The following is a 14120-nucleotide window of genomic DNA, read 5'->3' on the forward strand; positions in this document are numbered from 1 at the left end:
GGGTGTCCCCCCCACCCCCTACTTCTCTCTTTTTTTTTTACAATATAACAATGCACGAGCAGATGTTTGAAGCGTAGCCCACGGCAACCTAAGCCTAGTTAAGATCGATATTGCTTTCAATATTTCTTTCCTTTGACAGATAACCGGTACTGAGGAAAGTCTTGATAAGAGTGGCAACATATGGATGTAGCCAGCCTCGCTCTCTTTTGATTGCGTGACCCTTTGACCTTTGCCTGCGTTTGAGAGGGAGGCAGCCACATGGTGGGGTGGGGGTCTGTCAGGCTCTGGTTATGGGGCGTTATTGACCCAGGATTTATAAATATTTAATGCACACATTAAGATCATGGTGGAGGGTGGCCATTAGAGTTCTCCAATAAAGAGGCTCTCACGATGATTGAGTAGTGTGGGCAGGGGTAGTAACTGGTCGTCGGGTACACGGAGACCTGCTGGGACAATCTACTGTACCTCCAGCCTGGCTGCCGGGCGCCCCCCACCCCCGACCTGCCAGAACTGGCCGTGACTGAGCGAATTTGTCTTCTTTTATTGTTGTTTCACCCTCAGCAGTGGTCTCTTTCTTTTGTCTCTGTGACGAGAGAAGATTGCTGGGATTTATTAGAAAAGGCCGAATTTTAAAAAAATAAATAAATAGAAATACGGTTTGGGCAGCACTTTTCCCAAGGAATAACGGAAACGGCAGGAAGGAATTGATCCAAAGCCGCCGTTAGCGTATCTGAAACAGATAATGCCGTGTCAGGAAGCAGCTGCGCGCCCATTGTTATCAGACACGTTGGATTATCGGGGGGCTGATTTGAAGGCGATCCCTGGCAGGAATAAAAAAAAAAAAAAGGCTCTTTTGAGTGTAGCTGTCCTTTGCGCTATCAGCAGCGCCGCGAGATGCGCGCATGCCTGTTGGCATAATAAAGTGTGATATGCTGATTGCGGCGCGCGGTTGCCGTGGTTTAATTGCGCGTTAAAGGCGGAGGCGGCCTCGGACAATGTCGCCTTGATGAGAAATTGACATTTGGTGACCTGCGCTCCGGCGCCACTCAGGATGCCAGATAAGACGCTCAGTTGTTTTTAAGTAGAACCGCCGTTGTTCCCTCAAACACTTCTATCCTCCTGTTTGACCCACTTGATGAGTATAGATTTCAGGCTCTGCCCCCCCCTCCTCCCAGCTCTCCAACTATAAGAGGTTCAAAATGATACCAGCCCTTATAGACAAAGGATAACCTTGCTCTTTCAATGTATCGATTCTTTATTAACTAGGTGGCTTAATGTAATGAAATGAGGGATTTGAATGAGCCCCATTTGGGCTGCTTTGAATAAAAAGCTCGCACTGTTTATGAACGACTACAATGGAGCTTTGAAGCACCACAGATGCAGGAGATGCCGATACAAAGACGGTACCAACGCGTCACAATGTCAGCGCTTTCTGTTGAAGAGCATTTTCACCTTTATGCCTTTTTTGTTTTTGAGTTTTTAAACACTTTTTCACAACTTTTTAAACAATCAGCCGCACGAACATGGAAGATTCCAGCCGCGCCACAGGTCGGTCCTGGAAGGTCCGACCTCTGTGCCCTGATTGTCAGCTGGTCTGCCATTCCACGTGCACTTAAGCCCAAAGAGTCCACAAATTGAGGAGCTACTGCGTTTTTACTGAAAATTTTAATAAAACATCACTTATTAATTTTTCTGTTTCCATTCCAAATGTTGACATTTTTAAACTTTTTACGTCCCTGTAAACACATGTAAGCTATGTGGCAGAGTCATAAGTGGTGAGTAAAAATGACCTCTATACATTCTACAAAACAGAAAAAAATACAACCACAGATGGAGTGTGTTTTGTTTTTTTTTTAACGATTTTTTTTGTTGTTTTTTTTATCTCCAAGGTTGTCCCTCATGCACATTAGTCTCTATTGGATCTTAACAACTATCATATGGGTCACAAACAATTTATTTGACAATACAACCAACAAAGTTTTCTCCAAAATGGTCTGTATAGATAATTTAAAATCAATATAAAAATAAACGATGAAGTTTGACTTCCCCTTTAAAAAAATGGACAGAGAGTCTTGACGGAGTAACACAAAGTTTTGCGGATACACGTGAAATATATGCACATTGCATTTCCTCAAATACAAAAAGAAAACAAATGAAGGCAACAGTTCTTGGCTGAATTATCTGTGCTGCATCACTATATTAAGGGCATGACGATTAATACATACATAATGAAAAGCAATATACAAAATTTCAGAGATAAATACATTATTTATAGTTGATATGTTACAAAATTTCCCTCAGTGAGCGCAAGTGTGTATTCAAACAGAAATATGACGATGAACTACTATACTTCTACATTCTTGATGGATTTTTAATTTTGTCAATTTTTTTATGCTTTTTTTTGTCGTCGTTGTTGATTTAAAAGAACATGAAAAAGACAGATGTATAAATATTTAGCACAAGTTTGGCAATATCACAATAGTCTACAATTTTTAACCACATATAAAACACATAAGGGAGCTGGAGCTAGAAGGGGGAGACTGCTCCTCATCAACAAGAAACAGACTTCACAGTAGCCTAGGAATGCATTATTATACAGTGCTAGCAAAAAAGTTGGAAAAACATGGCAAAACACACTTGATTTAAAGGAAGCTCTAGACATGGAAGTACATCATATTTATCAACAGAGCAGTGTTTTTGTACACGTCAGTGTGCTTGTTGAATCAAAGAGGCTTTTTTTTCTTCTTTTTTAAACGTTTGGAGATGAGATCTAGCTACAATAAATTACAAAATTTAAGTTAAAATGCAGGAATGAAACATGATACAAGCTTACCCGCCCAGCCCCGCCCCTTTTTACTCGTATTCGTTGTACTTTTATCCTCAATTTTTCTACATTATATATCTCTTATATTTTTCCAGTTGAAATTCAAACCGTCTTGGCCCCTGTGTCGTTTTTGTCACACATAAAAATACAAGGAAAAAGTCACATTATAAAGAGACACAACCGTTGTGAATCTATTAAAAGAGAGCGGAAACAGAAAAAACAAAAACTATTCCTGGAGTTCGTTGGCAAATGTACTGTACATCAGTGTTTTTACTTTACAACCAGATGGTGAGTCCACAGAGTCTCTTCCAGTATCGGATGCGTGGTTGATTGGACATTTCCAAGGCCGAAGTGCAACCAGACAAAGTTTACAAAATATACCCTTCATCGTCCCGTTTCCTCCTCAGGGTGACTAAGATGGAAGAACATAAACAAACCTTAACAAAACCAAAAAAAAAACTTCTACAGGAAAAAAAATTCAATTATTCCTCACGGAATCCTCTTTTCCTGTAGACTTTGAGCGAAAGTCATTTAAAACAGGGGCGGGGGAGACTTTTTTTTTGTTCTTCTTCTTAAAAAAAGTAAAGAGAGAGAACAAGCGACTGACTATACATTACACCAGCATTTAGCTGTGTGCTTGGGGGGGGGGGGGGGGTCCTGTGAAGTGATAGTGAGCAGACTGGTGCTTGAAATGATGAAAGTGCATTTACATTGGAGGGACAACCAGGCCGGACATGGCTGGAATAAAGAGACAGAGAGAGAAGGGTTACTCCATTGTCTACACCAGGCAGGGATATAAAATTGAATTTCAAAATTCTGTGTGTGTGTGCACTCGTGTATGGATGCGTGCGTGCGTGCGTGTTCAGTGACGTGACGCAGGCAGGCGTGCGTGAACGAGCGTGTGTGCATATGCGCCTGCGAGTGTTTGCCACCTCGCCGTCCTGCCGCTGCACGCTCCTCCTAACTGGGAGAGTTTGAAAACCTCCCTCCTGCTCTGACATTTCGGCCCCCAGCATGCCAGCCTTGCTATGTGTGATATTTCTCCTGGCGTTCGGGGTAATGGCAAACAGCGGCCCAGACTCCCCGGAGATGCAGCCGCGGTGACGGCAGAGCAACAACACGGTCACTTCCCACAATACCCGCCATACTGGAGCGCCGACACCCCTCAGATCCCTTTCTTTGCCGCCTTTTCCTTCCATCGTCGCTCCCACTCTGTACAGTGCATTAGCGCTACATTTCTGCGCGATCCAAGTCGTGCCTCTGTGTCATTATCTGAGAGAGATTAGGCGAGATCAAAAGGTAGCTTCGCTTATTCTACCAAGACCATCTGGCTGGGATATCATTAACAACCCTACCTCTGCGAGAGAGTTTATATATTCAGTATTTTCACACGTTTTAACAATTAGGCGACTAGTGAAGTGCTGTGATGATATATCATTATATCGCTGTGAGTATATTTGTAGAGTCATGGTTGAAATGCTTTTAACTTTGCCAGCGCAGATGATGGCGAGGCATTGCTCATTAATTTCTGCACAACATGTATTAATAAGTATGAACGTGTAGCAAGATGAACTTTAATTTCCCACTTCATTAAGCCCAATGTTATTAATCTTGGGGCACACACTACGGCTAAGCTTGTTTTCAAAGCAATCATGTCGGCCATGACACATGCACAAAACCTAATAAACATAATTACTAAAACAATTCGGAAGGGTCTGTTCCTGCGACGTCGGGGGGCGATCATTTGTAAGAAAGGGCAACGAGGATGGCTGTTTGCACAGACATGACATGGTAGTCCTACATCAGTACATGCACAGTGTGTGGATGTGTGTGAGTGTGTGTGCGTGTGTGTGTGTGTGTGGGTGTGTGTGTGGTTGTCTGAGTGAGAACTGAGAGGTGTAAATTGGCCTGTCAAAATGCATATATTTGTAATGATTAATCCCTCACCAAACCGGACAGAGGCCTGAGCAGCGGTATCTGACCAGTAGTCCGTAGGGAAGGGATGAGGGGGTGAGGGGGGCTCACCTTGCAGTCCGTTGCCGTTGGCGCTGGTGCAGGAGGGGGGTGGGGAGGCCTGGGGTCGGACCACAGGGGCGAAGGCGCTCTTTTGTTTAACTGCGGAGACGATAGGGAGGGAGAAGGCGGAGGGGGGTTGTGAGGGAAGGAGAGAGTGAGAACGTGCTGTGAGCAGTGCTAGAGCAGGAGAGGGCAGTTAAGGTAAGGCTAGGATAATGTTACTGCTGGGGGGGTGGAGGGGGTGGTGGGTTCGGGGGGGCGGGGGGGGGGGGAGCGGGGCACTGGATCAGTACTCGTAGGCCCCTACTGTCAACATGTTGTCCGGTTGAACAAACACAGGTGCCATTTGGCGAAACGGGCATAAAAGCCAGGGTTTCCTCGTCCCTTCCGCGCGTTCCCCAAAGGGCTCAAACTAAACTAGCTGCCGTGAATAAAGAGTAATATATTATAACCATCAATAATGTTATAACCCTGTCAGGAATGATTCATAGACGTGGAAACGAACGTGGGAGCTGGAATTAAATCAGCAGCAGCAGCTTAGTGCTTCTACGCCGTGCAGCGGTGGCAAGCTACTCACTTCCATATGGGGAGTTGGCAGAGGATCCGTTGAGGAACCCCGGGGAGCTTGGCACTCCCAGGTTCATACCGGCATTGCCGTAGCCATTCATGCTGTTGCTGACGGTGTTGTAGCTCGACTGCTGCGGGGTGCTGCTGGAGATGTAGCCCCGGGGGGACACGCTGCTGGTGTTCCGGCTGTAGCCCACTGAACGACATGGGTGGGGAGAGAAAAAGAATTCATTCATCTTTATGCTTCCGTCTCGGGGATGTCGATAGCTTTTATAGCCGCACTTTTGGCAGATGTCAGTTTAAATATGAAGCTTGTAATTAGACTAAAACACTCGGAGGAAGTGAGAACGGCCTTCAGAAACTATACCATCTTTAACGCTGGAGGGAAAGGAGTATTTTCTTTCAAATTTATACATCTGCTGTTTTCCTACACGCCCTCTACAATCCCCTCAAGGACCCCCCACTGGATCTCCTGACCCTACTTTTGAGCACTAGTGACTTATGGGGTCGTAGCCTAAATCACCTACCTTGGTCATTCCCTTGTGACTCAGACACATTGACTGCTAGCTGGCTGCTGAAGGAGTTGACTCCCATCATGCCGTGGGAGGCTGTGTTAGCGAGAGAGGGGATCTGGTTGTGGTTGCGGGGAACGCTGTACAGGGCCTCTGCGATGTCAGCTGCCCTCTTCAGAATGATCTCCTGAGAAGCGCAAAAGAAGGCAAAGGTTTTGTTGTTTATGGGTTGTTGTTTTTTTATAGCTTTACTCGTCTTTTGATGCCCAGGTCTTGGGTATATGGTAAATGCATGTGTCTCATGTACTTCCAGATATAGCAGCGAAAATACCCGTTGGTGATTCAGTAAAATTTCAAAGCGGGTTTTTAAGCACCCTTCGCAAGGACACGGACCTGGTTGTTGTGGGGCAGTCCATACAGGGCTTCGACGAGATCGGCCGCCCTCTTCAGTAGCACCTCCTGATGAGGAAAAACGGGAAGGGCAAATGTTAAATTCCGCGTGCATTATATCTGACAACCAATTGGCTCGCACGGCAACAAACAATATCTAAAAGAAAAAGGCCTTTCTCCCAGTAAGGGTCAGCGAGAGCTTTACAACTGTTTACATAGCCGGGTGCTCCACGAAAGCCACGGTAAATTAAAAAGCACCGGAGCTACGTTTATATAGCGCAACAACTTTGCTCCTTCCAACCATGCGGAGCAGTGAATAATGTTCCCTATCTTAATTAAACTGGCGTAGTCCTTTAAAAACAACACCTCGCTCCTGATTCTGGGCCTCACGTTTGCTCTGGAGTTCAGTGCCGAGTCCTCGCTCTTCAGAACAATAAAGTGAATTAGCTCTGGGTTAATCTAGTTCTGTTGTAATGACATTAAGGAATTTTTCAATTAACCTCTTTGACTGGCTGTTGCAAAGGACTTCACAAATGACTTCCCATCCAGCAAGAGCTGGGTGCTTGTGCCTTGGGGACACGGATGCTCAGGATGTGGTCTTATCCATGTCTGCATGCTTGCCCCCGCTTGACAATGCGGATTAGCTGTGTTGCTTTGGCTCTTAACACTGAAAATGAGTTGGCCCCAGATTCCCCACCCCCCACCCCCCCTTCTGTTTTTGGGCTTTTAGCAAGGTGGGGTTTGGCCCGTTTGTGTGTCTTTATCTCCTCTTTGAATTCAGCACTTTACAATTAAATCCCTCTCAAGCAACCAGGCTGCTCTCTTTGTTTTCCATAATACAGGAGGCAATATGCTCTATGAAAACCCTCTTCTCCTTTTAGAGTGCATTTAATCTGACAAAGGCGAGTTGCAGACATCGCCGTGGTGTGTGTTTTTTAAAATGCTCGCTTGTTGTCACCTGCTGTAGAGGAGAGATTTGTCGCGGGTGCTGTTAGAACCCTGGTTAAAAGCAATGCAAATCTGTCACCAGGAACATCTCAGATGGCGCTTGTTTTCTTCCCACATTCGCCGTGTTTTCTTTTGCGGGCCCCGGTAATTTGTCTGAAGTGTTCCATCACTTGGCAATAGCAGTGCGGGATTAAGACGGCAGCTGCCGTAAATGAATGTAAACACAGCCTTCGCGCCTTCAAACAGTGGCCTCCAAGACTTGGCCTGCGCTTCCAAGGCGCCGCGTACGTAGCGTGTTTGCCGTGTGTGTATGGGCCCTTTCATCCCTGGGAGCGTATATCTACCACAGTCCTTGATTTATCAAGATGAATCACTGTAGAAGCCACTTCCAGCGTATGCCATGCTCTCTTATAGAAACATATCGCTTAATCCAGCCCAAGTTAGCGGATGGGTGGCTCTTAGAATGGGCATTTACCTCTGAAATTGGTGTGTATGCTCAACGTTGCATGCATCTAGTTTGCATACAAATAAAGAATTATGGTTGTCATGAGGCAGGTAGACTAAATGAGAGGACCAGCTGTCTTGATGTGTTCTCATCAGGCAGAACAGATTCCTCTCTCTCTTGCTGAGTGAGATAAAGTGGTTTTCTTTCTTTTTGTCTGCAGTTAATAATTACCAATAATCTATTCTATCATATTTCAAGATCTCCTACATGGCTCTCAATTTTAAACAACAATTAAAGCAATTAAGACCGTCTCGTTCAGCAGCCATGTTTCATTCAGCGCAAAACGTCCTCTCCCTCCTTGTCCATATGGTACTTTGCAGCAGTGACATAAGGACAGCTTGGAGAACGGAGGAGAGGAAACGATATTGCCTCTCATCCTTAATCTGTCGTTTACCGCGTGGTGTCTTAACTAACCAGGCTGACTCGCAGGGCTATGCTTAAGTGGCAAGCTAGTCATATCTGAGGATGATGAGAAGTGCTGCAACCAATCAAGGGAGAAGTTTGTTTTCTTCTGACGAGGCGCGCTCATGCGTATCGGCCCACGCTGTGAATACGATTAGCAGCGAATGGCGTTCTGAGGGCATTTCCATGTAAATCTCGACACTGCTCCGGCGTAAGTGTAATTGGCTTTCTTGTCATGGAGACATATCAGAACACACCATGCTAAATTGAAACAATTAAAGGCCTCAAATTATTTCTGTTGTCGTGTGACAAATGCGTGACAGATTTCCGCCATTGTGCGCCCCGCTTTGCATAAAGGTCCCGCGTTCAACAACTGTTCAAACGGGCTTCTCAGATGACAGATCGCACCAGATATCGGTCGGGCGGGGGAAAAGGGAGGCAACTGTAACAAATTTAAAGTTATAAAAAATAATGTCTTGTATGGGTGCCGTTTAAATCTGCCCGAATGTGGTCCTTCACGCAGTAGATTAACACGGATGTTGTATTTATATTATCACAGTTAATAAAAGACGGCCTAGGTTATGTAGCTTGGAGTGCTAATGCCATTATAAAACTGTAAGGCAATTACTCTGTTAGCTCTAGCCCGAGGTAATGAATGCATTTAGAAGCATAGGGCCATTAGATGAAGGTACTTCAAAGAGCACAGGAAGAGAGATTCATTTAAATACATGGGTAATTGCTTGACATGAACACATTTGTAATATTTTTTCCTTGTGGATTACACAAAGAATGGGAAAAGAATGGGCTTATGCAAAGAATCAGGCAATCAGCAAAGAATCCAAAGCAATCAGCTTAATAATAAAACAATATTGAGTTTCCACTTTTAATTTCATAATGAATCTAATTTGTTACAGAAGAGAGAAATTGAGTGTGATATAATGTGATATCCAGTCTATTTGTCCATTACTGCCAGAGGGCACAAAATGGTATTATAAATTGTCTTTTTTATATTATGAATAGAAAATTGTTTTATAACAAGATCTTAAAAAGGAGGGTGAATTCAAAAGTCTCTCTTCACTTAACGCGATGCCCGCAAACCAATCTCCTTTCTCATCACTTGACTGCTCACACTTATTACTTTCATATTCACCCTGGACTTTGCATTGAATTTTTATATCTCCACTCCTCCCACAGGGTCAGACTGTCATCTACGATGTTGTCTTAGAATTACGAGGTAAACTTCAATCAGAGGCAGCTTCCCCCCCCCACCCACCACCCCCTTTTTTTTTCTCTGTGTAGCAACAATATTAGCGTGCATCCCTTGCTATCCATGAGCACTCCCATATTGGCTTTCTGTCTCCTTACAATTACCACGTGTCTTACTGGTCCCAGGGAGAAGGCTGGTGGAAATCAATATAGCGCAGTAATATTATCAACTGGAGGGTGAAGTCATGGAGGGGGGGGGTAGAGGCGGTGAGTGGGCACGGTGTCGATTTGCCTTTCTGCTAATGCACACCGCCAGTCCTCCAGCTTTATCTTCTTTTTATAGAGTTTGCCTACCTCACCTGCACCCTGTAATAGCTGTTCTCTATATGCTGCTTTCTGTTCTCATTCCAAACGTACATGCCAGCGTTAGCCCGCCGCGGGCTGCTTTATTGGGAATGTGCTTTTGACCCCGAGAGCTGACCCTCAGATGGCAAGCTTAACAATGACGAATCACTTGGTGGGATCATTTACATGCCCCCTGAACCCCATATTTGGGTCCATTAGAGAGCAAATCAAATATTTATGTTGTTTATTGGGAGTGCAGGGTTTCATCTCGCTCCGTGATTGTTTCATGCAAAGGCAGGGAGAGCGTGCCGTATTAAGTGCACGCGCGCCCGGGAAACTAATCTCGGGTTCAGTGTCAGAATCTGTCTCAAAAGCAACACCGCTTGGTATTCGAGGGAAGGGGTAAGGTTTCTCGGCAATAAAGCCTTGTTTGAAAATGTTGCCCTCTTTGCTGAAAAGATGTGGATTTTACAACTTTATAAAATTGAAACAGTGCAACGGGATTGACCGCCGGTGCCCGTGGAGATAGAGGGAGCCGGATGGATATTAAAGGTAAGTGTACTTTACCTTTTAGTCTACGTTTACAGTTGAAATTAGAGTAACATTTCATGTCCGGGTGTTGTTTCCTGTCTCCATGGGGACCGCGTCTAATTGAAACACTTTATACTGAACCAGGGCCTGGCTGTGATGTTCTTATTTCTCCGAATTGCCTTGGTCAAACGTCTAAAGCTACCACACAATCTGGTCTTTATTAAATTGCCTGTTGGACGTTAATGATATTGCTGTGTTGCATGCTGGGATTTAATAGATAAGGTCTTTAAAGGTTTTACAGTATTATTAAAACTCTGAGGTGGCCCCCACTTTACGGCACGCCGAGGGACTTTGAATGTACTAATCAGTCATATTATTACACCTGACACATCTGGAACATCACTCACAAAAATTGTTGCTGGCAGGGTGGCAATTAGTGAAAACACACATTGATTTTATCAATAGGAAATGGACGGAGCAAAAGGAATCAAAGGGGATGAAAGAGAAAAGGAATCAAAGAATTTCTGCGGGGGAGGAAGGAAACGCTCGCGCACCTTCGCAGGTCTTTCAATATGGCAGCCAACTCATGTGGCACGGCGGTGCATCTAATGTTGACGTGGCTTTCAACTCCTTCGCCCAGGTTCAAAAGAAAACAATAAGAAAGCCAAAGCGTAATAACACGCAGTCTTTGTCTATTAGCCGCGGTAAGACGAGGGGGTTTACGGCACAGGGTTCTGTAAACAAAAGATTAAACCAAATCGAGCTGCAGAAAATGAAAGGAAAACATGAGTGGGGTAATGAGGGCGCAGACGTCGTTTCTGACCAGATTACCATCTCCACAGACTACTGGAGAGGAAAACGCCTGATTGAGCTATTTTACCACACAGAGAGTTTTCACCTCTCTCCGCACCCAAAACCAATACCATTACCGCTGGTGCTGGCGAGTGGGGAAGCCACACGTGCGGAGGAAATCGGTCACGTTCGGACGGCGGCGGGACGCGTTCCTGTTACATTTCAGACTTGTTTTAACCCGTTTTTGCTCTGCTCTGCTTTTTTATGTGCTGCTACCATACTGACCTTTGGTAACCTCTCGGGATCACCGGGGTGTCTGGGGATGACCTTCTGCAGCCTCTGGAAACCATAGTCGATGGTCGGCTCATTCAGGGCTGCACGGGGGGGAAGAAGGAAAACAGAGATGAAAACCACAACAATGTTTTTTTCTGGGGGGGGGGCGGAATAAACTAATTTAGAAATCTCTGCATATCCGTGTGAATTCTTACAGTAAAAAAAAAAGAAGTCATTTCAGAAACCCTAATTTCCAAGAAGTCTCAAGGGTGAGATGATGTTTTATGAAACATCACCGGCTCCACAGGGCGAGCCAGAGAAAATGACACGGACTCCTCTGACACTTGTGTCACCAAGTGTTATTCCATTAACAGCCCTGATGGCCTACATCAGTCTGAGAATCCTTCAGAGGGACCCTCCCCCTTTTTATCTACTTGAGAATATTGACTACAGCAAACTACATAGCAGGGGTCTTTTAATCTAACACAGCTTTAATAATCTGTGAAAGGCTGTCCACACATTGATCTAGTGTAAGTTGCTGTCATTTCACCCTTCTGCGCCGAGCGCGCTGCAACGCCGGCTCCGTGAAATACGGCTGCGGCTTCCGTGGAGCCATTAATCTCTCCCACCCCTCAAATAGTAATCTGGAGCATGAGGCATATTGGGCGATGAATCAGAAGCACAAAGTAAATGAATCATAACCCAGACTTTGGTGAGAGCAGGGCATTTTATGTCTGACAGTCCTAATGGGTAATTGAAGGCTTCCTTACCGCTCCGCCTGATTCTAAACAATCATGTGTACACTCATAGGCCAGGCCAGGCCAGGCTAAGCCAGGCCAGGGGAGGGCAGGGGAGGGAGAGGAGGGAGGGGAGGGGAGGGAAAGAGCACGGCAGTGTAAAGGGGAGGGAACAACTTAATAGAGAACATCACTTCTCAATGTAGATATCATTTTCAGGAGAGTAACTCCGCCGAGCCGGGCGCTTCATAAATCAATGGCTTTCTATGGAGACTAATAAGAGCTGCCTGCCTCTATTCATTGTTCAGCCTGTAATTTGGCCCATCACTCATTACTCAGCATGTAATTTCAGCATTAACACCGCACAGCTCACTGAACCTGCCGAACACCAGAGAACGCGGACGCGGGCAGGCGCCACGCACACACACACACACACACACACACACAGAGGCAGGACCATTGAAGCACAAGCCAGGGAGTCGCGGCAAGAAAATGAACATTTAGGTTTCTTGCTCTCCCCCCTCCCCTCTTTTGTTCCTTTTCATCTTCAAACACACGTGTCCACTCATGCATGCATGCATAAGAATCGCAGACATGTTCTAACACGTGCACCGCTTTTGCCAACGCCTGGAGAGTAACTGCCAACCCGGGGATCAAATGGAGCAATTATGTATTGAAGCGTGGACAATGTGGGGTGCTAATCGATAGCAAGGATCCAGCTCCGCCGCGCTGCTGTTCAGCGGTGGTCGCCGGACACACATGACTAAACTTCAGCGTGCACAGGTACTGCTCGAAATCTGATTTGACATGTCATCATGTGTCCATAAATGACAAAGGTCGGCCTGGGATTGCGTTGGAATGCCATCTTCTCCTTAATAAAGGATTGATCGGGCTTATTGATCATACATGACAAGGCTGTAGCAAAGAATTTACCCCTTTTCTTTTGTTATTTCCACTCCCCCCGCCCTCATCTATGCACTCTGGCGACACTGTGCGTGTTGACACACACCGGCATGCGTGCATATGTGTGTGAGCGGGTGTGCCCAGCCGAGAGGGTGTGCGTGCACAGCAGCCGCTCCAGACCCCGCTGCTCAGTGTGATGTAAATTGTGTATGTGTAAAAAGCACTCCATAATCAGGCCATCCATCATCAGAGGCTGTCAGTGGGCCCTCTCAGGGTGATACATCATGCTCTCCTGTCCTCTGCTTCAGCTGGGGCCTCCACAACCCGCCAGGCATGTTGGGAACACAGCCGGAGAGACGTACAGTACCGGACCAGACCCGGGTCGAGAGGGCTCTTCTATTTGATGGGACCTTTCTGATGATAATGATGCTCTACTGTAAAGGCGGCCCTAAGACTGGCGATGAATGCGGTTTGGAGGGCGGGGGCGTCCTCTGGAGATCAATAAGGGCCCGCGCCGAATTTTATCAGCGGTTTGTGCAGCTTGCAAAACAATTTAACTGGGTGTCAGCGTTGGGCAGTCGCAAACATCAGGCGTGATCTCCACATGCAGACGTGTTGCCGTCTCATCTATCATGGAGATGATCTTTGTAACAACCCCGGCGTAATGAAATTGGTGACACAGGCCGCCATCTGCTATTGATTTCATGCAAATGCTTTTGACAGCTGATGGAGACTTGCATTAGTGCTAAACGGTGCTGTCAGTTGATGAGTTGACAGTTTTGTAGTCGCCGCATGTACGCTGGCGCAGACAGACACAGACAATGTCAATAATCCTGTAAGAGCTGCTGATGATGTATACTGAGCACTTATATTGAATCCGGAGAATAAATGTGTTATGTCTGTATTCATATCCCATTTTTTTTTTCTTTCCACAGCAAAAGATTTTCTTTCATCTGCTGAGCACTTACAAGACTCATTGGGACTGTTCCTCTTAGTTTTTCCTATCCCACACACGTTGACACAAGCACACACACACACACACTGGTTTTTTTTGTATTCTTATGTTCCAACTTCACACTCTGTCATAAAGTTTCTCTTCTTAAGATGTAACAATCCAATCTGGCTCTGACCTGCCCTTGTGCGACTCCATGCATGCCAAATTTAGTTTG

At 45.6% G+C, this 14120-nt stretch overlaps 2 protein-coding genes across 8 annotated transcripts in view; one reads left to right on the top strand and one right to left on the bottom strand.

Moving 5' to 3' along the window:
• The window catches only part of mgmt (O-6-methylguanine-DNA methyltransferase), a 36146-nt gene extending 24639 nt beyond the window's left edge, over nucleotides 1–11507 (top strand). Inside the window, exon 5 of the mRNA XM_057046567.1 lies at nucleotides 10209–11507. Coding sequence (XP_056902547.1) covers nucleotides 10209–10244 — 36 coding nt within the window. The 3' untranslated portion in view covers nucleotides 10245–11507. The remainder of the gene's footprint in view (nucleotides 1–10208) is intronic.
• The window catches only part of ebf3b (EBF transcription factor 3b), a 65508-nt gene continuing 53034 nt past the window's right edge, over nucleotides 1647–14120 (bottom strand). For 3 of the 7 annotated variants that reach the window (XM_057046555.1, XM_057046557.1, XM_057046556.1), the window contains exons 11-16: nucleotides 11324–11412; nucleotides 6313–6378; nucleotides 5935–6106; nucleotides 5418–5603; nucleotides 4772–4939; nucleotides 1647–3562 (exon numbers count right to left, since the gene is read on the bottom strand). In XM_057046555.1, coding sequence (XP_056902535.1) covers nucleotides 3531–3562; nucleotides 4772–4939; nucleotides 5418–5603; nucleotides 5935–6106; nucleotides 6313–6378; nucleotides 11324–11412 — 713 coding nt within the window. In that variant the 3' untranslated portion in view covers nucleotides 1647–3530. The other 4 variants (XM_057046558.1, XM_057046560.1, XM_057046559.1 and 1 more) reach the window with 2 other exon arrangements.

The sequence above is a fragment of the Takifugu flavidus genome, chromosome 11 (assembly GCF_003711565.1).
Source record: "Takifugu flavidus isolate HTHZ2018 chromosome 11, ASM371156v2, whole genome shotgun sequence".
NCBI classification, from domain to species: Eukaryota; Metazoa; Chordata; class Actinopteri; order Tetraodontiformes; family Tetraodontidae; genus Takifugu; species Takifugu flavidus.